This window comes from Schistocerca nitens, chromosome 7 (assembly GCF_023898315.1).
Source record: "Schistocerca nitens isolate TAMUIC-IGC-003100 chromosome 7, iqSchNite1.1, whole genome shotgun sequence".
NCBI classification, from domain to species: domain Eukaryota; kingdom Metazoa; phylum Arthropoda; class Insecta; order Orthoptera; family Acrididae; genus Schistocerca; species Schistocerca nitens.
The window spans coordinates 372,824,936-372,851,699 of record NC_064620.1 but is presented as its reverse complement, the minus strand read 5'-3'; the positions used below and the strand labels follow the sequence as shown (position 1 = coordinate 372,851,699).

Below are 26,764 nucleotides of genomic sequence, written 5' to 3'. Positions count from 1 at the left end.
CCAACTGGAAAAGCTCCAAGAAATCAAACAAAGGCAAATGGTCTCCTCATTTGCCGATTCGGAGATCCTCTTCGATGGTGTTGCCACGTGATACCCCAACCCGGGTCACCTCTGTGTTGCTGGTGTGCAGTGACAACCATTTTCCTGCCCTGGACACTACAGACCAACAGAGGGAGAATGCCGAAGCCTCTGTAGATCTCATGGAGCAGGATCCTCCAGCCTCTGTGCCCCGTAATGGTGAGTCTTTGAAGACTGGCACTCATCCCCTCTCCTCATCACGACTCTCCTCCAATGGAACATTCGCAGCCTTAGATCCAACAAAGAGACCTTTTGGCTGCACTTGGAATCACACGGTCTGCTTGTTCTCTGCCTCCAGAAACAAAATTGTATTCTCACAACTGCTTTGAGCTCTCGCATTTCTTTCTGGGCCGCATTGACCTTCCTCCCAGAGGACGGCATTCCATCTCATGGGGGAGTCATGCTGCTCATGTGGAGTGATGTTCATAGTCAAACCATCTCCCTGACTACCCGGCTTCGAGCTGTTGCAGTCTGCTTTTCCCTTCCTCACTTCACATTTTCCCTTTGTATCGTTTGCATCCCTCTGTCATTCGATGTCAGCAGGGTAGACTGCCTCCAGCTTATTGGGCAACTCCCTCTGCCCTTTCTGCTGCTCAGTGACTTCAGTGCTCACCAACCCCAGTGGGGCTCTCCCACAACCCATCAGAGAGGTGCCCTCTTGGCTGACTTTCTCAGTCAACGTAACCTCATCTGCCTTAACACGGGAGCACCCATGTTCCTTTCAGACTCGTACACACCTATTCCCACTTGGACCTCTCCTTCTGTACTGCCCAGCTTGCCCATCGTGTCGAATGATTCATTCACTCTGACACATAATCAAGTGACCATTTCCCGTGTGCCATCTGTTGGTTGACTCCCACTCCATCTACGTGCGCACCCAAATGGCGGGTTTTTAAGGCCGACTGGGGCCTATACAACTCCCTGGCAACCTTGACCAGTTGTGATGACCAAGTAGAATGTCTTGCAAAGGTTATGCTTACCACCGCAGAACATTCCATTCCTTACATTTCCTCTTTTCCGCACCATGTCCTGATCCCTTGGTGGACTGAGGCATGCCATGATGCAATTTGCGCACAGAGATGTGCTCTCCACGTTTTTAACCATCATCCTATGTTTGCATTCATTATAAACAGTTGCGTGCACAGTGTCGTCGCGCTCTTTGGGATATCAGAAAAGCTAGCTGGATTTGATTTGCCAATTCTTTCAACAGTTCCACTCCTTCTTCCATTGTGTGGGCCAACCTCCGACAGCTGTCTGGGACCAGGCTCCATCCCCCAATTTTTGGCCTGATCTTAGCAGATGATGTCATAGTGGACCCCATTGCTATCTCCAACACAATGGGATGCTGTTTAGCAGAGATTTCGAGCTCCATCTGCAATCATCCTGCCTTTCTCCTTCAGAAACAAGTGGAGGAGGAGTGGAGGAGGCTTGGGCAGTAATGTTCTGTTCTCAGAATGTGAGTGCTACAATGCTGTCTTTACTACAAGGGAGCTAGGTCATGCTCTCACTTCATCACGATCCTCTGCCCAGGCCGGATGATGTTCGCATTCAGATGTTGCAGAACATTTCTCTGACGGGCAAACACTTCCTCCTTCATACGTACAATTACCTCTGGGCAGAGGCACGTTTACCAGATGCTGGTGTGAAGCAACTATGACTCCTATATTTAACCCCGATAAGGATAAACACCTTCCTTCTAGTTATCACCCCATTTCTCTTACCAGCTGTGTTTGCAGGGTGACGGTTCAGTGTGGATTTCGAGCAGACCATTCTGCGTATGACCATCTCGTCACTTTTTCACCCCTGTCACGAGCGGTTTTCGTGGAAGTACCAGATTGTGCTCGTGTTTTTTGATTTGGAGTAAGTCTACGACACCTGCTGGAGGACTGGTAATCTCCATACTCTTTACACGGGGGGCTTCTGGGGCTGCGTGCACCGTTTGCTTCAGGAAATTTTAAAAGATTGAGTTTTCAAGGTATGTCTGAGTTTTGCCTTGTTGGACACCTTAATCAAGGAAAACGGTGTGCCTGAGGGTTCTGTCCTGAGTGTCATCCTCTTTGCTATTGCCGTTAACACTATTGTGGCCTGTCTCCTGCCGGACATCTCCGGCTCCATTTTCGTTGACAATTTTGCGATCCATTTCACCTCTCCACAGACGTGTCTCCTTTAGCGATGTTTTCATCATTGTATCAATAGTCTTAACTCGTCAAGCATCGACAATGGCTTTTGCTTCTCCATTGACAAAACCATTTGTATGAATTTCTGGCAGCGCTGTTGGCTTCTTCCACTGTCTTTACATCTTGGGCTTGTTGCTCTTCCATTCATTGAAACTACGAAATTCCTGGGGCTTGTACTCAATAGAAAACTTTCTTTTTTCCTCTCACATGTCTTATGTCTTACCTGGCCGCCTGCTGTGCGTGGTGCCTCGGTGATCTGTGTGTCCTCAGCAGTACTTCCAGGAGAGTGGTTCGAACCAACCCCCTCCTTTTGTGCCGGTCCCTTGTCCATTCAAAACTAGACTATGGGTATTTTGTTCGTGTATCTGCACGTCAGTTTCTCTTACACCGTCTCAATACTGTCCAGCATTGCAGCATCCATTGGGCCACTGGCACCTTGTACACTAGCCATGTTGAGAGTCTGCGTACAGAATCTGTCGAACTACTGCTCTCGTACCGCCGTGATTTTCTCCTCTTCAGATATGCATACCATTTGTCTGTCATGCCAGGCCACTCGTCTTGTGCCTTCTCCTTCAATAACTCCTTTGATTGCCAGTATGGGGCACATCACTCTTCTCTGTTACCTCCTGGAGTTCACTTTCGGCTATTGGTCTGGCAGCTTAACTTCACACTACTGGCTACTTTACCTTAATTCGCTTCCTAAGGGTACTACTCCAGTCTCGCTCTATGGCCATAAGTTTCTCATCCTTCGCAATAATACCTTTGTGTACACTGATGGCTGTCAGACTGACTGTGGTGTCGGGTGTGCCTTTGGCATTGGCTCTGACATTTTTCAGTATCAACTTCCAGAACACAGCTCAGTATTTACAGTGGAGCTCTTCACTGTGTATCAGGCCACGCAGTACATCCGACAACACGTCCTTTTCAATTGTGTCATCTGCCTCGACTCTCTCAGTGCTCTTCAGAACTTCTGTATGCTGTATACTCTTGATCCCTTAGTGCAATGGGTCCAGAAAAGCTGTCATTTGCTCACACTTGACGAAACCACTGTGATGTTTATGTGGGTTCCTGGTCACGTCAGTCTGATAGGAAATGAGGCCGCTGACACTGCTGCCGAGGCTGCAGTCCTCGTATCTCAGCCTGCTAGTTTTTACATCCCCTCCAGTGATCTCTTGTGTTGCTGTCTGTTAGCAGGTGGTGTCACTTTGGCAACACCACTGGTCTTCCCTTCATGGGAAAAAGCTGCGGGTTCTTAAGCCTCTCCCAGTGGCGTGAACAACCTCCTCTCAGCCCTCTCGCCATGAGGATATCATTTTAACTAGGTTGCATATCAGGCACTGTCTTTTTAGCCATGGCCATTTGTTAAATGGTGTTCCTCAACCTCTCTGTGTTCACTGCCTGCAACCTTTGGTGGTTCACCATTTCCTGATGGAATGCCCTTTTTTTAATCACTTAAGTTCTCATTTATGTTTGCCGTCTCTGTGTAACCGGTTGCTTTAACAAATCATGTGTGTGCTGTTGGCCATGTTTTACTTTTTATCCATCGTAGCAATATGGCAAAGGACATTTAATCTTTAGTTCAGGACCTCCAGTTCTCCATGGCATCTTCATGTTCTATAGTTCCGACATGGGCACATATGACCCTAATTGTTTTGCGCCCTAAAACGCAACAAACAACAGTGACCACTGTTTCATCGTTACACAGTGGCTTTGCACAACCGTTGGACTACCTCAGCATGCCTCCCTCCTCCATCCAAATTCCCACTCACGCCCTCCACCTGTAGGCCCAGGGTTAGAGTAGGCCCGAGGTATTCCTGCCTGTCATAAGAGGCGACTAAAAGGAATCTCACACCTTTCGGCCTTTATGTGATGGAAGGTTTTACCTCAATTTCTCAAAATTTTCCTGAAGAGAGTGTCAATTGGGGAAGGGCGCCTTACATGGTGCCTCGTGTCCATTGTGCATTGAGACCTTTAGCCCACTTTCTCCTTGAGGCTTTGCAGTCCCGTTCTTCCTCCATCTCTTGGGCAAGGACACCATCCTGGGTGCGTTTTCCTCCACCCACTATGCAGTGTCGTTTGCTGTGCTGACAGTGACCATGGAAGTCCTTGCACCTCATATCCAGCACGGTAGCCTGTCCGTAGTGGTGGCGCCGCCATGTACCCTGTTGGTTGTAGCCCCCTGACTACGCAGGGATTGCTCTGCTGATGACTGTGCCGTTAAGTCCCCACATGCCAAGGAATAGATGCCTGTCACCCTGTGGCATCAGGACTCCTGGCAATGGCCATCCTGCCAGGTGGCGCTTGCTGTGGCTGGGTGGTGCCCGTGGGGAGGATCCCTGGTCAGTGTGGGTGGCATCAGGGCAGATGATGCACGATGAAGCGTACCATGTCATCACTTGCTGGTGACCAAACGCCAGCAGTCTCTAATCGTTCCAAGTCTCTGTACAATGCAAGGAAGTATGATACTAAATCGTTCCCCTCCCTGACCACACCATGGGAGGAATGCCAGGCTAAGAATGGCAGCGAACCTTATTCGCCCCGGTACCTCATATGTATGAGGGCTGACGGGGACTCCTTTGTCTCGGTGAAGCCTCAGTTTCTTGTAGAGCATTTAGAGGACAAGTTTGGGGAGGTGGAGTGCTTGTCCAATATGCGATCAGGGTCAGTCTTGATAAAAACAGCATCCTCTGCCTATTCTCAGGAATTACTCGCTTGTGACAAGCTGGGGGATGTTTCCGTTTCCATCATGCCTCATAAGAGCTTAAATATGGTCCAGAGTATTATATTCCACAGGGACCTTCTTTTGCAGTCCGACGACGAGCTGCACGCCAACATAGAGTAACGAGGAGTTCATTTTGTCTGGCACGTCCATGGGAGTCCGAGGTATAATCAGGTTACCACCAGTGCCCTCATCTTGGCCTTCAAGGGTGAGACACTGCCCAAGAAGGTCAAGGTGATGGTCTACCGCTGTGTTCCCCAATGTGGTGCTTTAAGTGCTGGAAGTTCGGTCATATGTCTTCCCACTGTACTTCCAGCGTCACATGTCGAGATTGTGGATGTCCATCCCATCCCAATACTCCATGTGCCCCGCCTCCCATATGTGTCAACATCGGAGAGGATCATTCCCCTTGCTAAACAGACTGCAAGATTTTACAGCGAGAAAGGAAAATCGTGGAATACAAGACCCTGGACCGACTGACCTACACTGAGGTGAAGAGGAAATTTGAGCGCCTACATCCTCTTATGCCACCGCTCCAAGAAAAGTTGTAGCCCCAACAGTTCCAAGCGTTCCAGTCGGCTCTCAGAGCTGGAAGACTACACCTGCCCCTTTGATGGTTGGGGGGCACTTCCCTCCCTGTTACTCACGCACCACCTACCTTGGGAGCACTACCACCCCCCTACCCCCACCCAACCAACCATCAGGGACACCAGTCCCTACTTCTCAGCCAGAAAAGCAAGTCTTCATCGGCTCCTCTCGCTAGGAAGGAGTCCCTTGGGTCACTCCCTTCCCAGTTTTCCTCTAGTGGGAAAGATGACACCAGTGGCTGAAGTGCCCAAAGGCAGCTGGTCATAGGGCTTCACGATCATCCTCTGTTCCAGAGACGGAATCAGAATCTTTACCATCCTCAGACATAGAGCTTGTAGGCAGCGGTGGTGTGGGTGCCACCATAATTCCCTTGATTTTGGGGATCTTCTTTCTGGATTTCTCTGGCTGGCAGGGTGTCCCTGCCAGCCAGAGAAATCCAGAAAGAAGATCCCCAAAATCAAGGGAATTATGGTGGCACCCACACCACCGCTGCCTACAAGCTCTACGTCTGAGGATGGTAAAGATTCTGGTGTCTGCTGATGACCTAGATCTCACCAGACCCTTTGACACAATGGATATAGCCTGTTCAGGAAATAAGTCGGTGGCAGCAGGTGACCCTGAGGCGTAGACTGCCTCATTGAGTGTTTCCTGCCTTCCCAGTCTCACAATCATGTCATCCTCCATTTGAGCTAGGGCAACTGTTAAGCCTTACACCTGCTTTCTGCATTGCCCTCTAGCAAACCTGGTTCCCGGCAATGCGAACCCCTGCCCTTCGTGGCTACAGGGATATTACAAGAACCGTAGCGAATATAATAGTGTGTCAGGTGGAGTTTGTGTCTATGTCCTGAACTCAGTATATAGCGAACCTGCGCGCTTTCAAACTCTTCTTGAAGCTGTGACTGTCAGGATACGGACGACACAGGAAATAACTGTTTGCAATGTATGTCTTCCTCCGGTTTTAACGTCCATAACCCCTTGTGGGGTAGCACCATACTTACTGGCCGAGGCAGAGATGTCAAAAATTTATGTCACAACCCGACCTCTGCCTCTTAAATATGGGTGCCCCCACACATTTCAGTGTGGCACATGGCACATATTCGGCCATTGATTTCTCAGTTTGCAGTCCTGGCCTTCTCCGATCTATCCACTGGAATGGACATGATAACCTGTGCGGTAGTGACCACTTCCCCATCTTCCTGTCACGGCTCTGGTGTCAGGTCCACGGACACCTACCCAGATGGACTTTAAACAAGGCAGACTGGGACGCTTTCACCTTTGCTGTCACCATTGAATCTCCCCCACATAGTAACATCAATGTGGTGGTTGAGCAGGTAACTACAACGATCGTTTCTGTGCCGGAAAACATGATCCCTCGTTCTTTAGGGTGCCCCCAGCGAAACACAGTCCCTTGGTGGTTGTCGGAAGGCAATTAAGGAGTGTTGGCGAGCTCTACAGTAGCACAAGCGGCACCCTTCCTTTGAGCACCTCAGTGCCTTTAAACAGGTGTGTGCCCGCATTCGCCAGCTTATCAAAAGGCAGAAACAGGAGTGTTGGAAGAGGTACGTGTTGACCATTGGGTGCCATACGTCACCTTCCCAAGTCTGGGCAAAGGTCAGACGAGTTTTGGTGTACCACACCCCAACAGGTGTTAATGTAAATGGTGTATTATCTACTGACACAAACGTGACTGCTGAGCACTATGCTCGCGCCTGTGTGTCAGAGAATTACCCCTCAGCCTTTCGCACTCTCAAACGGCAGATGGAAGGAAAGTCCTCTCGTTCACTACATGCCACAGTGAACCATATAACGCCCCATTTATAGAGTGGGAGCTCCTTAGTGCCCTTGCACATTGCCCTGACACAGCTCCTGGGCCAGATCGGATCCACAGTCAGATGGTTAAACATCTATCGTCTGACTACAAGTGACATCTTCTCCTCATCTTCAACCGGATCTGGTGCGATGGTGTCTTCCCATTGCACTGGCGGGAGAGCACCGTCATACCAGTGCTCAAACCTGGCAAAAACCCGCTTGATGTGGCTAGCTATCGGCCCATCAGCTTCACTGACATTCTTTGTAAGCTGCTGAAACGTGTGTTGTGTGGGCGGTTGAGTTGGGTCCTGGAGTCACGTGGCCTACCGGCTCCATGCCAGGGCAGTTTCCACCTGAGTCTCTCTACCACTGATTATCTTATGTCCCTTGAGACTGCCATCTGAACAGCCTTTTCCAGACCCCAACACCTTGTTGCCGTCTTTCTTGATTTATGAAAAGTGTATGACACCACCTGGCGACATCATATCCTTGCCACATTATTCAAGTGGGGTCTCAGAGGCCTGCTCCCAATTTTTATCCAGAATTTCCTGTCGCTTCATACTGTCTGTGTCCAAGTTGGTTCCTCTCGTAGCCCCCCCCCCCTCCCTCCCCTCCCCCATATCCAGGAGAATAGGGTCCTGCAGGGCTCTGTATTGAGTGTATCTCTATTTTTAGTGGCCATTAATGGTCTAGCTGCAGTTGTAGGGCCATCTGTCTCTGACTCCTTGAGCAGCCTACAAGCTGTTGACCAGTGCTACCCTCGTCATCCTTTGGTAGCGACCATCCAGGAGTCCATCTATGCCCTGTAATGGTCTGGTCATTCAGTGGTGTTTGTGTGGACCACAGGACACTGGAATCCCAGGCAACAAACTGGCTAACAGGCTGACCAGACAGGCTACACGGGAACCACTTCTGAAGATAGGCATCTCTGAAACTGACCTGCAACCGTTTTTACTCTGCCAGGTTTTTTGGCTTTGGGAGACAGAATAGCATGGTCTCAGTACACACAACAAACTGTGTGCCATCAAGGAGACTACTCTAGTGCTTTTAGGGTGGAGGTTTTAATGTGTAGCAGGTGGCTGGCTTCTCCTTTTTATTCTCATGGTCAGCCAGCCATGGTAAGCTGTTTTGTCGTTTTAATCTCTTCTATCTGTTTTTTGTGTTTCTGTGCTTTTCTTCTCCACTTTTGTCCATTTAACTGTTTGTTGCCCTTCCGTCGTTCTTGTGGTTTTTCCTTTCTCTCCATTTTGTGTTGTCAGTCTCGCTTGTTTTATCCTCACCCTTGTGGCATTGTTTTATTCGGAAGAAGGGACCGATGACCTAGCAGTTTGGTCCCTTCCCCCTCCCCCTCTTTTAAACCAACCAACCAACCCACTCATGCCTCAGCCCACTTGGTATTTCCCCTAAACTTGAAGAGCATTGCAGTGGCTCTCCAACTCTACTGGAATAGCACCAAACTGAACAAGTGATTGTGCCTGAAATCTAGGCATAGGTGATTTAATCAAATGAAACTATGTGGTTACAGAGACATTTTCAGGTCTCAGATATGTATGATATATATATACAGATTGAAGCGACAAATGAAAATTTGTACCAAGGCCGTGATTTGAACCTGTATCTCCTGCTCACTATGCAGATGCTCTGACCTCTAAGTCACACTGGCACAGGTGTGCCTTGTGGCAGTGGTGGTGTCCTACATTGCACCACCAAGCCTATTATAATAAACAATACTTTTGCACTCTGTAGACAGCCTGGATTTAAAATTTCTTGCCTTTCTTTTAGTTTTTATTATTTAAAATTCCTCTGCCCCTTCTGCCTTTACCACCTCCTAGCATTTTATTGCTGTTATTGCAAACTTCCCTTTTCACATGCCTAGCTGTATTCTCCCTGTCATCAGGGGATATACACAGAACGTAAGTAAAATGGTCTGTCATAACCGTATCGTTAACATTTATATCAAGCAATTACTGTTGTAGTAATAATGTTTTGACACTCAGCTCAAGGATGAAGTTTATAAGAAAACTTAACTCAGAAGTGGGAGCAGTCACTAGAATTAGCATGTGCACTCATTATTTTATGTTTCTCACCACAAAGTGGCATCTTCTTTGTTGACTTTGCTATTTCTTAAACTGCACAATGCATTTCAGCAATGGCACCTAACAGCACTAGTAACTTAAAGGACAGTACAAGTGGCACACCTGATAACAGATATCTGCAGGGCGCTGAGCTTCATATATCCGTACGGTGCAACACTGAAGCTTGCACGGCCATCTGTGGCACTCCTTTCCACTGGGAGTGTTGCATATCCTCACCAGCGACCGGTCTGTGCAGTTTCTGGACGGCTTGTGGTTCTGGGATCAGGACACATGCTAGCCGATCGCTATATTGATCGTGAGGATAACGACCGCATTCGGGAGGTACTACTGCGACTCTTGTCTCCTCCACCATTTGACCTCAATGATGTGGACGCAGAAGATCCTGAAGTGAGTCTGCAGTTTTATATTTTACTTCTGTTCTTTTTCTGTTTTGTGTTTTTCATTATCTCATTTCTTTCTTTCTTCTACTATTGCTGCTGCTGTTACTATTTTTTAAGGAAATTGAAGTCTGTTGCAATGATTCTAATGTGTCTCGCCTACTGTACATCAACCGTGTTTGGAGCTTACCGTCCAAAACTTTGTAGTCATATGCTTCCATAGCTAGTACTCACTATAATGAAGCTACCGGTAAACTGTTATGGTAGTACAGTGAGAAGAGATAATGTTCCTCCACTCTATAGTTTTCCATAAGCAACTGGGGGACATTGTTCTTATTTTCAAGAAGTTGGTAATGTGTCTAGGCCTCATCTTGATGAGAAATTCATCTTGTTGTGGCACCTAAAGCATCTCTAGGTAAGATTGCTAAAGACTTTAAACATCGTAAAGTGCTTTAATGGCAGATTTTGTGGGAGGGGCACAGGGTGGGAGGTCGCACAGGTTCGCCCTGTTATTATTTTACAGAGCAGTTTTTTGGTCATTGCTGGACTGTTGCTATACAGTATGTAGTTTTGCGTGGCTGTCTTATCCAAACACCTTGGATTCCACTCATCATGAGGGCATTACAATGGCAACAGGAACTTCTGGACACACTGTGTACACAACCTTTGTGCTGAGTCTGGGAACTGCCTTTAACCATGCTGTTAACGTTCCTCATGGTGCAGGAAGCATATAGGATTCAGTCTTTCCCACAATCTCCTCTTGTTTGTTCACCAGTAGAACGTGCATGTATAAATTACAAAAGTGCCACAAGACTAGTTTAGATTAAACTGAAGGTGTAACTTATAGAGCTCACTGCCGGACATTATTGGAACCGGTATCCTCCCTGGTTAGTATTGAGGTGCAGTCTGTTTTCAAATCTGAGATTAGTGAAATAAATCCTGTACACCTGATCTTATTTTTAAACAATCCTCCTCTGTATTTTTAGCTGTGGACCAAATTTAACAGTTATTTACACTAATGGATCTGAAGAGGGCAATGCTGTCAACTGATCTGTAGTTTCCTCTCAGTTTATCCTTAGGATTCAATTTCCAGGTGAATTTACAGCCTTTTATGGTAAAGGCACTAGAGCAGATGATGTGTAGTCAACAGGATAACTGTTTTATCACTCTGATTTCTTAAGTATATTACTGACCATCCAGCAAATGTACCCAGCAAAAAAATGGTACAAAACATAAGTCACTGCATCTACAACGGCAAGGAAAGGAAGTATCATTCTGCTGGGTACAATGCCCTTTTGGAATCCAGGGAAATAAGCGAGCTCGCATTGCAGCAAGCAACACGTGCAAGGAAAATGATGTACTACCCTGTGCTGTCCCTTCGGGTGCTCTTATCTCGTTGATGAGATAGGGCTTGGCATAATTAACTAGTGCTTACTTCACTTAATTTCAAACAAAGAATTCAAGTAAAAAAAATGTTTATTAATTAATAAGAAAAGGAGCCCAGAATTATGTATAATGATCAGTTTAATCACCAGGTGTACCTTGTGCATTACCAGTACTTTAATCAACAGTTGCGCCAAATACGTACAGCAGTTACAAAAAACACGTCAGCAATATTCAGTAGCTGGCACAACATTGAGGTGACCAAAAGGAGTCCTCTACATTTTGGTCTTAAGTATTGTGGTCCCCTTTTAGGATTTGCCCCCCACATTCTCCAAACTTTTCAGAAGTGAGGGCCATTTGGGGAAGGATGCCTTACATGGTGCACCGTCTATCCGACGTGCGTTGTGACCTTCTGCACCTATTATTGTCAGGGCTCTCAACACCACCAATAATCGAGCCATTTGGGTGAGGACACCTAACAGGGCGCATAATCTACATCTGTTGTCTGCTGTCCTCTTTCACCCCCATGACAATACTGGATGTCTTCAAATCCAATATCCAGCACGATCGCCAGTGTCTGTCACAATGGAGGGGGCATCATGTACCCTCTTGGTTGTAGCCCCCTTACAACATAAGAGATCGCACTGCTGATGCCTGAGCTGCAAATTCTCCACGTACGCCAAGGAGTAGATGCCCATTCCTGCTTGTCATAAGAGACAACTACAAGGAATCTCCATCCTTTCTGATTATGGTCCCCTTTCGGGGTCTGACCTCCACCTTTCCAAATTCTGCAGAAGTGCGGGCCACTTGGGGAAGGACGCTTTATGTGGTGCACTATACAGGGTGATTCATGAAGATATGCAAATATTTTAATATGTTATTCTATAAATAAAACCAAAGAAAAAAGTTCATATAAGCATAGGTCTGCAAATGTTTAGTTACAGAGTTACGGCTAATTAAAGATTTTCCCTGAAATTTAACAACTTCGGTAATATGAAGCCATCGCAAAACTGTACGAGGTTAAAATAAAGCATGATTTTCATTTAGTTTGTTGTTATTTATCTGGTGAATCTGGTAAAACATGTCCCAGATGTGTATCTGCAGTAGTTTTCCAGAACATCCAGAGAAGCAAAGAAGTATTTTTGTAAAATTTTTAATTTTTTAACTATGTGGCCCACTTTGTTTTTTAAATTCTAGACAATTGGACAGAATTTTCAACAGAAGTTGTAGAGAATGTAATTTTGGAAAAATAATGATGATAATGCTAACTGCAACTGTATTCCCTGTTTCATAAATAACCTACAAACTACAACAGTGACTGTTGGTTTCACTTAAATAGACTATTCTTGTTATGTTCTTTCACTGAACAATACAGAAAACTTAACTCGTTTCAAGGTTAGGAAATGAGTGAAACAACTCACTAACGGTTGCCAACAGTGATATAAACGTTTCTACATTCTTAATGGAAAGCAAACTAATATACTTGTATAATAATATTTGCTTGTCTGGATGTTCTGGAAAACTACTGCAGATACACATCTCAGGGTGTATACGACCCAGGACAACTGGGAGATTCGGGAAAAATCCGGGAATTTTTTAGAATTCCGGGAATTTTCCATTGTTTTTGTTTTCAGTTAAATTTTTTTAATTTTGACTGGTAAGAACCGATACTCTAACAATTGCCTCCGATGAGCGTGATGTCACAACTGTTTACATTAGATTCGTTTTAGCAGTTACGAGCGGGATCATGCGCATGTGCAGTTGAGTAGTAGCTTCTCCCGCTTCTGGCTACAGAAATGTGGTTGTTTGCTGTGTAAGCAGTTGCAGCAAGATGCTACCGGGAAAAATTTTACTGGAGTGCCCAAGATGCCAGATTCATGCATGCGCAGCAGGCCCATATCTGGGAGGGGAGGGGGGGGGGCAAATTCATATTCTTGAGGGGAAAAACCTTGTTTCACAAAGTGACTAGCATCCAGCGCATGTTAGTCTATAAATTTTTCATATGACTTTGAAACGCATTCCTGTCGGTCTTAGAACACATTCTAAGTTGATTTCTGAATGAATCGTAAGTTGATTTGTGAATGCGTGCATAGTGTAAATGATGTCTCTGTCAGGGTAATCCTTGTTACATGTAGAAACAAAATTGGCAGGAATAGTTGCAGAATTAGTGATAACAAGACTGTTTGTTAGAAAGAGGAAGGATAATAAACGAGGATATCGCACAAATTATGGAACAATATGACGATACCCCAAGTTAGTATAAAAATTTCGTACTACTATTTTTCGATCTCATACTTGAGAAACTGGACCGTATAAATGAAGTGTGAAACTATTTCCTAAATTAAAGCTTTTGCTTGCAGTAGGTCTAATAGGCATTTGACATTGGTACATTGTGAATAATATTCTGTCGTTACAAAAAAGATAGGTTGTGCCAAAACAGTCTTTTTTATTTGATGTGTGTTACAATTGTTGCAGTATTAGAAAGGCCTATTTTGTATTATCTAGCTGACAGTGACAAAATAGGCGTAATCAGATCGGGAAACCTCACCAGTCTTGGGTCCTATTTGTATTAACAGCTTTTTCAGTATGAGACAACCCCATTTCGATTTTTCATGTAGCAAAACGTTTGACGAACTTTGAGGTAATAGATTCTTTCGCAGAAAGGAAAGCACGCCATGTAAAGCTGTAGCAAGATTAGAGAGAAAAAAATTCTAGGAGCTAAGGATTGAAGAAATGTGTATTGTCTTGCTTGTGTCATGTCTTTACTGGGTTTATCTATCCTATATTTAATTTTATGTCACACAAAGCAGCAAGTTGTTAACTGATGGGGAATAAAGAGTGCAGATTTTCTGAAGAGTTCTTTTTTGCGGGGGGGGGGGGGGGGGGGGGGCAGGATGTCAAACCGGCCGACTGTAAGCAGGAGAGTCACCACAGGACATTTTAATTTGTACTGTCCTGAATATGGTTTGATGGCATCCATTACAAAATATACATGTTTCAATTCCACACAGCGAAGTACAGTGACGTGCGATAGAAGAATGCTGTGTGGAGGAGGCGAGGAACTGCACTTTGGCACATTTAGGACCAAATAACACGTGTTACATTTCCTCACACACACATGTTTTATGCATTAAACTCTTCAGAAAGATGTGCTCTACAAAATGAACATATTTTCGAAAATTCAATTTTTAAAAATTTTTGACATTCTATCTCAAACACTCGAGTGAGTGGAGGGGTATTGCCCCGGTTCGGAAATATCGTAGATCCGGGGCTGATGCGCAGAACAGTCTTGAGTTACAGTGGGGAAGTGGGTAGTCTCCACATGACCCGTGTTTACATTTAGTTATTTTGCTGTTTCCTCTTTGTTTACTGCTCTCACGTCAAATGAAAACAAAACAGATTTCTGTGGACGGTAGCTATCAATTGAATTAAAATACTTTCACATAATTACGGAAGGCTAAAATGTGTTACTAGTTGCAGATTTTATTTTATTTACACCTTTCTGACAGTCGAGTATTAATTGCCTTGCAGAACAATGAAGTCATTTTTGTCGGTTTGCTAAAGAAATTTTCTTTCATTAATCTTTTCCATTGAGGCAGACAATATATTTGAAATGAAGTGTTTAATTCCACACACTGTTCGCTGCATTTCAAGTGCACGTTTTCAACTTCTAGAATGTATGGCATTATGCCATAATAAAGAACCAAACATGAGATAACACAGTACTGGTACTCCAAGAAAATTTACATCCTGAAAACCGCATTGAAAACTTAATATCAGGCCATGGCCTACTTCACTGGGAATCTGGACATACGAATGTGCACTTCAAATGTGCACATTTTAGTACGGGTCACGAAATTCCGATGCTCTTGGAATATCCTTTGATGTCTTGTTTCTTTTATGAAATAATGTAAGATCTTTTAATGTTTTACACGTACGAACATATGGGCTCCCTACGACTCGTAGCTGTACAAGCGCAGTGATGCCTGTCATCTGGCGCTTTCTGGCAGCTGCAGAAACGAACCTATTTCTAGCAGGTCGTGGGAAAGTATTCCGAATGGTGGTTTGAAAAGCGTTACTGTCAAAGTAAATATCCTTTTACGCAAGTTGAACTATGTGCGAGAATGTACGATGAATTTCTTAAATCACAGAGCGTTTCACTCTCATTTAAAAATCAACTCTTCGAAGATGAGTCATTTAGATGAATTTCAAGCCCAGAAGATCAGAAATTTATGTCATTATTAAAAATTTTACTGGCACCTTTGTGTGATATATCTTAAATTGTAATACACGCATAAAAGACCAACATTATATGTGAAAGCTTAGCTTCTCTTGCAGCGTATTAATCTTATTGACCAATATTACATGTGAAAGCTTTGCTTTTCGTGTAGCAACACTATGTATATTAATTTAAACCGTTAACTTTTTCTGTTTGTGTGTTCACACTAGTTAACAGTGATGTTACTATTGGCTGACTACATCACGTGTCCTAAGCTCTGAATACCCGCTGTCATCGGCTGGCGAAATCACGTGACATGAGCTATGACTGGCTTACAAAAGTGCATCGCAATCTCGATTTCAATGCTTTTGAAAGTAACATGCAATGTTTGGTGGAATTAGAATTTGTACTTTCGTAATACTAAAATATGCAGTGTACATGTTGCTGCACATCAAAGATCTTTCTAAAATGCGTTTTTTCGCTGTGTTTAGTTTTCGATAGCGCCGGGAAATTCTACGCCCGTGTATAAAACCATAATCATTCAAATGACTGATAAGTTATACAGTTCCAAGAGAAAATATACTGTCAGTTAACAGGTAAAAAGGATGTTTTCATCCGGGAGAAAGTGTATTTTTAACCGAGAAATCCAGGAATTTTTTTTCCTTGTCCGTGTATACTCCCTGCATCTGGAACATGTTTTATTAGATTCACCAGACTAATAACAACAAAATGAATGGAAATGGTGCTTTACTTTAGCCTCGTACAGTTTTGCAATGGCTTCATATTAGCGAAGTTGCTAAATTTCAGGCAAAATCTTTCATTAGCTGTAACTCCGTAACTAAACATCTGCGGACCTATGTTTATATGAACTTTTTTCTTTAGTTTTACTTGTAGAATAACAAATTAAAATATTTGCCTATCTTTGTGAATCACGCTGTATATCCCTCATGCATTATGATCTTCTGCACCTAATATTATGATGGCATTACAACTCCACCCATATTTCACCTGTTTGGGCAAGGACACCTTATGGGGTGCGTAATCTCCATCGATTACCCACTGTCCTGTTTTTGCCCCCATGACAATACAGGATTTTGATGCACCTAGCATCCAGCATGGTAGCCAGTCCGTTAAGGTGGGGCTGTAATGTACCCTCGTGGTCTTAGCCCCCCGACAACACGGATATCACTGCTGATGCCTGAGCAGCAAACTTCCTATGTTTTCCAATGTATAGATGCCTGTCTTCTTGGGACATCAGGAGTTGGTGCACGTGGGGAGAGCCCTTGATTGGAGTGGGTGGCATAAGGGTGGATGACCCGCAATGAAGCGGGCCAAGTCATCTTTTGCTATGGACCAAATGGTTCAAGCAGTTCAAGGGAAAGTTGAATTTAATCCTGAGAAATATGGCCCCAAAACGTTTCCCTCCCTAGCTACAACATGGGTGGAATGTAGGACTATGGAAAAGAGAGAGCCTTATTCGTCAAGGTATTTAGTCTGCTGCGGAGCAGATGGGGACTCTATTTTTTGTTGAACATCTGGAGGATAAGTTTGGGGAAATGACAGCCCTGTCCAAAATGAGAAATGGGTTGGTCTTGATTCGGACAGCATCCCTAGCCCAGTCCCAGGTGTTGCTCGCCTCTGACAAGCTGGGTGATATTCCCATTTCCAAAGACAAGCTACATGCCAGTTCAGAGCGATGGGGTATTCACGTTGTCCAGTCTGCCTATAGGGGACCAAAAGATAATAGGGTTGTTATCCATGCCTTCATCTTGGCCCTTGAGGATGAAGGGCAGTTTGTTACCTGAAAAGGTCAAGATGATAGTATACTGATGTAACATAGAATCATCCCCTCCCCCCACACGCAGTGCTTTAAGTATTGGAAATTCAGGCACATGTCTTCCTGGTGCACTTCCAGCACCACATGTCACAATTGTGGACATCCATTGCATCCAAATACTCCATTGCATCCAAATACTCCATGTGCCCCTTCTCCTACCTGTCAGCTGTGGAGAGCACCACTCCCCCTGCTCGCTGGTCTGCACTGTTCTTTGCAAGGAGAGGAAGATTATGGAGTATAAGACCCTGGACCGGGTGACTTACCACCCTCCGTGGCTATTGGGGGTATTACAAAAAATGTAATGACTGTAACAGGATGTCAGGTGGAGTTTGTATATATGACCTCACGTCTGTATATATATAGCAAACCTGTGTTCCTTCAAAAACCTTTAGAAGCTGTGGCTGTCAGTGTGAGGATGACACAGGCAATTTCCATCACCAGCATCTACCATCTTCTAGATGATGACATGCCGCACCATGTATTGATTGCACTAGTTTCCCAACTGTCCCCGCCTTTTCTACTTCTGGGTGATTTACACACCCATAACCCTTTGTGATCAATGAATGGACACCTGAGGGAAGTATGTCAGTTTGAAGTACACAACTCCAAAGAGTCCCAGAATATCTGGGTCAACTGATAAACATGAAAGGAGATTTAAAATCAGAAATATTATGGTGAATTAAATTGGGCTGGAAAGCTTATGGGAGGCACTCTTCAATTTTGAAATCTAAAATGTTGGTTGAGCTGAAGAAATCTATTTTTGACCAATGTATATAGTCAGTAATAACTTATGGCTGCGAAGCATGGACATTAAATGAGTTCATTGCTAGGAAGCTAACGGTGGCCCAAAGAGGAATTGAAAGATCAATGTTGGGTTACACGAAAAAAATACAGGAAGAGAGCAGTTGAAATAAGATGAACAACAAAGGTCACCGACATAATGTAAAGAGTGAATATATTGAAATGGCAGTGGGCTGGTCATGTTGCTTGAACAAAAGATGGTAGATGGTCTAAACAAGTCCTAGACTGGAGCCCAATTTACCAAAAAAAGACCTAGAGGAAGACCACCAGACAGTTGGGACAGAGATATAAGAAAGGCAGTGGGATTCAATTGGCAACAGGAAGCTCAGGCTTGGAAGAAATGGAAGATCTTGCTGGGATGCTTTGTTACACTCTGGCAGTTTCCACCGACTAGAGGAAGCAATGTGGTATCGGTGTGCAAGACTCAAACGTCCCCTTCATCATTTGACTTCCTTGGAGGTGCTTTGCTGATCTTCTTCTCAGGATAGCCAGCTGCGACGATCTGCCCAACTTCTTCTCAGAAGATATGATACTGTTTGGAGGAATTTTCTCTACTCTTAAAATGATTGTGTACACTCAGGATACTTTTAAATCAACCATACTATATTTCACTTCCACAAACAGAACACCATATAACAGTTTCACATCAATGAATCATATTTCATAAATCGAATGACTCCTGGTCCGTCAGAAGCTATTGATTACTTTTACAATAAATACAGTTCCAGAAAAACTCAAGGTTCTCACAAGTCCACCTTCCGCAACTCTAGAGTGTCAATAAGTAAGAAAGTAAAAGTAAGTGCCGATCAGCCGTTCACCTTGTGGCATTCTCTTGACACATGTCCACCCTGCGCACACAGAAAACTGGCGCGAGGTAGACACACTCCCATTTCTCACACTCGTACGTAAAATATCGGGTGTTCAAGACGGTGGAAAATGGAGGGTCTCTAGAATTTGCGACAATTCTCGAGGCACTACAACTCACTGACTCAAAGATGCAACATCATTAAGTGATAGAACTGGCTGATGATGATGATGATGATCTCTTTGTGGGGTGGAACCAAGATTATTGGGTGTGGTATTTGTCTCCTAAATACAAGTGCTCTCACTCATTTTAGTGTGGCACATACTCAGCCAGTGATCTCTCAATTTGCAGTGCTGCCCTTCTACCATCTGTCTGCTGGAGAGCTCACGACTACTTGTGCTTTAGTGACAACTATCCATCCACTCTTCCTGTCCCTCCGGCATCACTCATCTGGACACTTGCCCTGATGGGCTCTTACCAAGGCTGGCGGGGATGCTTTCACGTGTGCTACTACCATTGGATTTCCGTTGCATGCCGACATCGATGAGGTGATCCAGTACATTACTACGACCATTGTTTCTGCAGCTGAATCAGCAGTCCCTTGTTCCTCAGGTTGCCCCCGGTGGAAGACAGTGCCTCGGTGGTTGCTGGAAATTGCTGTGGCCATTAGAGATCATAGGTGGGCCCTCCAACATCATAAGCGGCACCCGTCCCTGGAGCACATTTGTGCCTTCAAATGGCTCCGTGCCTAAGTTCGACAACTCATCAAACGACAGACTCAGGAGTGTTGTTGAGAATTATACATTTCCACCATTGGATCATGAACCTCTCCTTCCCAGGTTTGGACCAAGATAAAGACACCTTTACAGCTATCAGACCCCAGCAGGTATACCTGGGATTTCCACACATGTAGCTGTATATACCGACCCAGATGCAATCGCAGAGCGTCTTGCTGAGCATTATGCTTGCACCTCTGCCTCTGCGAATTACCGCTCACCTTTCATCTCCTACAACAGCAGGTGGAAAGACAACACCCATATTTTGCTTCATGCCACCCTGAGCCACGTATTGCTCCATTCAGTGAGTGGGAATTTCTCAGTGCCCTTGCAGCACATTGTCCTGACACTACCCCTATTCTTGACCACATCCATCACCAAATGATTAAACATCTATCACTGGATTACCAGTGCCACCTCCTTTCCATCTTTAACCACGTCTGGAGTGATGACGAATTCCAGTCGCAATGGCGAGACAGTATCATTGTTAAAGTGCTAAAACCTGGTAAGACCCCACTAGATAGTGTAGCTATCGTCCTGTGCAAGCTGTTCGAACGTATAGTGAACAGACGGTTGTGTTGGCTTCTCGAGTCTCGGGGCCTTCTGGTTCTGTCCCAGGACAGTTTTCACTAAGGTCACTCCACCACTGACAACATGATATACATGGAGTCTGCCATCTGAACAGCCTTTTCCTGCAGTCAACACCTTATTGCCATCTTTTTTGACCTGACGATAGCCTATGACACCACCTGGTGACACCACATCCTCGCTACATTACACGAGTGGGTTCTCCGGGATCCGCTCCCGATTTTTATACAGAACTTTTTGACACTCCGCACCTCCAAAGATCGAGTCAGTACTTCGCACAATTTCTCCCGTATCCGAGAGAATGGGGTCCTGCAGGGGTCTGTACTGAGTGTGCCTCTCATTTTAGTGTTCATTTATGATCTTGCAGTAACTGTGGGGGCCTCAGTATCACCCTTCTTATGTGCAGATGACTTTTACCTTCCCTTTTGCTCATCTGCTCCAAGACTTGCATCATGCGCTTCTGTCACTGTTGTACAGTTGAGCCGCACCTATAGCTGTGTCTCGATGACCATCTCCTTAATGTAGTGGGCTCTATTGTTTTTTGGGACTGGTTTTCGACACCCACTTAACTTGGCTTCCCCATCTTTGTCAGCTTAAGTGAAAGTGTTGGCAGCATCTCAACATTCTTTGTTGCCTGAGTCACACCGATGGGGTGCAGATTGCCTTACACTGTTGCTGCTGTGCAATGCCCTGGTACAGTCCCATCTTGACTATCGGAGCCTGGCGAGTGGTTCAACATCACCCTTAGCATTACAGATGCTGGACCCTATACACCACTGTGAAGTTAAATTGCGATGGCGGCTTTCTGGATGAGCCCTGTGAACAGGCTACTAATGGAAGTTGGTATTTCTCCATTGCGGACCCTGCAACAACAACTGCTTGCCAATTATAGTGCACACATTTGCAGCTCACCTAAACGTTCAAATCACTGTCTCCTTTTCCTTAACATGGCAATACATCACCCACAACGGCAATCCACAACGAGGATTCCAATTGCAGTCTGTGTCTGGCCACTGCTCACTGAAGTCGAGTGTTTCTCTGTACCACCTCTATTCCTGGTCCGGTCATGTACACCTCCACAGTTTGTACCTCGACCACTGCTTCATATAAATAAGTCCCAAAAGACTCAGTTCATCCTGCACCTCTCCGCTACCTTTTCCTCTCTATTCTTGGCACGTTTCGGGGGTCAGAGATAGTTTACACGGTTGGCTCAATGGTTGATGGTCTATTGGCCTATGTCCTTTTTCCACATTAGTCACCAGTAACATTCTGTCATTCTCTGGTCTATTTCCCTACATCCTCCGTGCCCAGATAACACATTGCGAGGGCAAAGGTGTCATTTTCGAAAGATAGATGAATATTTGAGTACCATTTGCACCCTCTGTGGTCTTGTATGATTGAGCAAGCATGGATATTTCAAAGTAGGTTCAGCAAAGTTAGTTAAAATAAGTGTGTGATGTTTTTTTCATTTGGTGGTAATTTTATGCTTGAGTTACTTCTGGTGCATCGTGCGGTATCAGGGATTTGGTGTAAAACGTTTAGTTAGTTCAGATTTGATTCTCACTCAACATGGAAAATATATCCAAATTATCAAACAAATATTCTGATGTTTTATAATTTAATACATAATTATTAAACCAAGTCATTAATCAGTACACAGACTTTCCATTAGAAGCTTGGAAACCATCACAAGAAGATGTTTTGAGAGTTTGCAAGGTTTTTGTCTGACCAGCACTGGGGCCTAACTTCAAGAAGATGCTCTTTGTTGGCATAAACCCTCGCAATGTTATCGTGCACTTTCTACAATACCTCCTCCATTAGCTCAGCAGGTACTACTGTATGTGGCCCCATCTTAGTTGACCTACATAACAGCCTACCGTTCACAATAAACCACAGTTGTGTTGTGCTAATATGTTGCAGTCTGCGTCAGCAGCTTGTGCCTTCTGCCACTCTGCAAGTCTGTTACCTAGTGCCCGCACTATCCCAACCGTCCTGTTAAGCCTGTCTGTGTTCCCATACTTCTTGTCATTTTTATGATTCAAGTCAAATTCACACACACTGTGCCCTTTGCGTGAGTCTCCTGGAAGGATCCTTTAACTTTGACAGCCACTTTAGTGCTTTGTGATCAGTTATCACCTTGTACAGATAACATCTGAAATAAATGACACTATCTCTCAATTCCAACATCTCTTTCCATAATTCCTTTCAGCTTTATTTAACTGCCATCCAGAGTGTGCCACTGTGCTCCTTACCCTGTACTTCCTGGCTCAAAAGACACCCTACTGCCTAGTTGGAAACATCACAACAGGATAAAACCCGTCTTGTAAGATCAATACAGAGCTTGTTGTTAATGCCTCTTTTAACTTTTTTGAATGAGGCTTGACATTTTGCCTACCACTGGAATTCCTATCGTTTTGTAACAAATGCATAAGTGATAATGCAATATCTGCAAATCCCTTCATAAGTTTTCTGTAATAATTCACTAATCCCATAAATGACTGCAACTTCTTACTCGTCTGCGGTGTTAGAAAATCCCTCACTCTCATATCAAAACACTCTCTGTCTTCACCCCTTCCTAACTAATAACATGTTCCAAGTAATTTACTTTCTGCAATACAAAATGACCCTTCTCAAGAGACATGTGGATCATAATCTACTAAATACTTTCTTAACTACTGCTTATGCTCCTCCATCTCCTTTGAAAACATGATGATCTCGCAAGGTACATCACGCATTGCCGTGGCTTTAAACACCTTAGCATTCTCTCCAGCAGCTTCAGAAACGTGTTTGGTGTACTTTTGAAACAAAATGGCATTAGCTGATACTAGTAATGGCTGCAAAATGACTGAAAATGCATATTTTCATTAGTCCTGTGGCACCACTTCCAATAGATGGTAACCAATCCTTAGATCTAATGTAGAAAAGTGCTGACACTGCACTAAGTTACCCAGAGTTTCTGTAATTTTGGTATTGGATTATCCATCTGCTGATTTTGTGCTGTTTAAATCCTGATAGTCCCTGCAGAATCTAAAATTTCTTGTAGCATCTGATGATTTCGTAGGCGCAGCAACAGAGGCTGCCTAGAACTAGTTCTTTGCGCAATTGTTCTTTGATGAATTTCTCCATAATTGATTCTAATTGATGGGCAATTGTATACAGTTTTTGGCCAAGAGGTGCTTTATCCCCAGTTGGATTCCTGTATGGTTGTTGCCAGTGGTGGGCCATGAGGATCAAAATGGTCTTTGAATTCTATCTACTACTCCTTCACAAGTACCCTCTCTGTTTTCTTCACACACTCCAATTTTGCACGCAATGCAGTTTTACAGATCGCTCACTTACGGCTATCGTCCACACTTGATCTGTATACATCATCTTTGTGTAGAACATCTAAATTGGCTACTAACAACTTATTTGCCAGATTTACTTCATTAGTGCCAAAGTTGTCTACTAGAGTGCTGCAACGCTCAATGTTTGACCGGTCACGGCTCGCCTGTTGATGGGGGGACCGAGCCACTCGTGTCCGGCCCCACACGACTCGGCTCGGTCACGTACTCGCCCCATGTCTGTTGTCCGGATTCCGGACACGCGGATAACCGAGCATGACCGGTCACCGCTGACGTCTCACCTAGCCTTGCACTGTACTGTACAAATCCAACACACCTCTCTCTCTCTCTCTCTCTCTCTCTCTCTCTCTCTCTCTCTCTCTCTCTCTCTCTCTCTCACACACACACACACACACACACACACACACACACACACACACAACATATTTATCTCTGTCTCTCTCTCTTTTAATACAAATATAACGTTTCCAAAAACAGGTACGTGACAGCTAGATTCATAAAGCACTTGGAAAGAAAAATGATATGTCAATACAACCGCGGATAGAAGACGAGCCTCATTTCCAAACAGAAGATATATTTTTCCTTTCATTAACAGGAAACATTAAATAAGTGCTGTCCCTGTAACCTAGAAGACAGCCATCTTCATAAAGAAAATATAAAAAGAACATTAAACATACACAGACGTAATTTATCATATTTTTCATCTGTTTACAAGAGAAACAAAATTATAGTTATTGTTGATCAGCAGTAAATCACTAACGCGTTTCGGATTTAATTGGCTGCGGCGTTTTGTTAGTAACATGCCGTCTTTACTAAAGCGTCTTTAGCTAGGTGCGCTTGTTGCTGGGATACATAAAATACCTCTTGCCACTGCAGCCAGGCCTGGCAGATCTGTTTCATGTCTGCTCCACCATTTTAAGATGTCATCATCTCCAGGGCGGATTAAAATGTAGACATCTACTTCATCTGCTGCGGATGATCTGTTGTTCCTCCATTCCTTGAAACGACCTCTCTTTATGGCTAGTGATGACACAGTACTTGAAGGATTTATGATAATAAACAAAAAGAACAAGTAATACAGAACTGATGTGGAAATCATCGAAACGTTCCAGTAAAAACGATGTGTTTTACGTTAATGAAATATTATACGAATTATAATATTCCCATTTCTCTGTAATACACTATCCACTAACTATGCAAAAACGATTATGTTAATGACTGCATGTTGTACCTGCTTAAGTAGCACACATTTGTCGCACATTGCTAAGAAATTCCTGCTTTTCATTTATTTCCAGCATATTAAGATCACGGAAAGACGGCCTAAGAAACTTAGCAATTTTATCTCTGGAAGTGATCACAGTCTTCTCACAAACTAAAGTCAAGCCTGGATTTTTAATCCTTTGTACCTCCTGTTAAAAAATACATATCTGTTAGTACAGATCAGTTACGCTAGTTAATAATAAATCTATCGCGTATAATAATGAAACAGTGCATATAACTGCAGTAATTACTTACCTGACAGTCAGTGTCATTGAAACTGCAAATTGTTGCAGTTTGTGAAACTAAAGAAGGACTAACTGGATTGTCGGTTCTTTTTCGCCTTCTAATTCATCTGTGGCCTCTTTAAATGTTATCAGAAAATGTGTAATTTTTCAAATGGTTCAAATGGCTCTGAGCACTATGAGACTTAACATCTGAGGTCGTCAGTCCCCTAGACTTAGAACTGCTCAAACCTAACTAACCTCAGGACATCACACATATCCATGCCCGAGGCAGGATTCGAACATGCGACCGTAGCAGCAGTGCGGTTCAGGACTGGAGCGCCTAGAACAGCTCGGCCACAGCGACCGGCGCAATTTTTCCTGCAAGCTCATTGTCATATCCTTGCAATCTGTAAGCGGAGTCCTTTTCCATCAGAAAAGCAGCAACTTCGTTATACTGAGTGTGTAACGATTCCAGCATAGTGTACAAGCTGCTCCAGTGAGTGCAGACCTCTTGTTTCAACGATGATTTCAAAGACGAGCAGAGTCCTCTTTTCTTAATGTACCTTGCAATGCATTTTGCAGTATTTATTGTTAATGCGATGTTCGGAGCATGATTTTTGAAGAAGTTATTTTCATCGAAAGTATGGCTAAGTGCTGTGTTTATATAATGAGCAGCACAAGGAATCCTTTCATGATTTTCCAAAGCCTTTATTACATTGGCACCTTGGTTGGAGACCAAAATAAAACTGTGCAACATGTCCGGTGAAATGTCCCAATCAGCCATCCTCTCTAGAATGTCTTTCATTATATTTACTCCCGTCTTCTTAACGTCCGGGAACTTTGTTGTAAATAAAACATCGTTCACATGAGGCAAATCTGTGTTAATGTAATGTGTTGTAAGCGTCAAATAGTGCACCTGATTATGCGAATCAGTCTACATATCAACTGTTGCAGCACATGTTTTATTAATAGCTTCCGCAATAACAGAAGGCATTATGCTGTTTCGTATTGCATCAGCTTGTTCTTTGACATGTCTGCTTATAGTAGAGGGATGTGGCATGACATCTGCCACGTTAACTTCTCCATAATGCACACCTAGATGTATTAATTCTTGGCCTAGTTCTCTAAAACCTTCACCGGAAACAGCATTAAAAGGTCTTATGTCTTTAACATACATTGCAACACACTTTTTTGTTACTGCCGGTATCCCTGAAGGAGCTGTATCTTTGTGAGGTTTCTTGCAACTGTGTTTCTTTTAATGAGTGGTTCCCGACTGGAAACATAATAATGTGGAGCATTTTATGCACAACCTTCCCATTTCTTCAATGCGTAAATTTTGGTTTCAGTCTTACGTCTTACTGCACTGGCTTCCTCGCGCTGCATGATTACAGAGAGAGAGACACCACAAATGAGAAGCCCGTACTGGTTGCAGTCTCACCCGGATAATGACACGTGTAATGTGTTTTAAGTTCGGTCACGGCTTGTATGCTCGGTCACCAGATCTAGTGCGGGCAGCCTATCCAGTTAGGGTGTGCTCGCCTCATCTCGTAATTTGTGCTCGCTTACTCGGTCATGCAGGACTCTATTGTCTACACTGACAGCAACCACTCTTTCACTATCCGTTTCCGGTATGTGTACATCAGTTTTATGTGCAAAACAACATGCTGCATCCAACAACTCATT

The 26,764-nt window shown here is 44.1% G+C and overlaps 1 protein-coding gene across 2 annotated transcripts in view; it reads left to right on the top strand.

The window, feature by feature from the left end:
* LOC126194970 (intraflagellar transport protein 52 homolog) overlaps positions 1-26,764 on the top strand; it is a 63,738-nt gene that overhangs the window by 20,953 nt on the left and 16,021 nt on the right. For both annotated transcript variants that reach the window (XM_049933366.1, XM_049933365.1), the window contains one exon: positions 9,590-9,854. In XM_049933366.1, the coding sequence (XP_049789323.1) occupies positions 9,590-9,854 (265 nt within the window). The remainder of the gene's footprint in view (positions 1-9,589; positions 9,855-26,764) is intronic.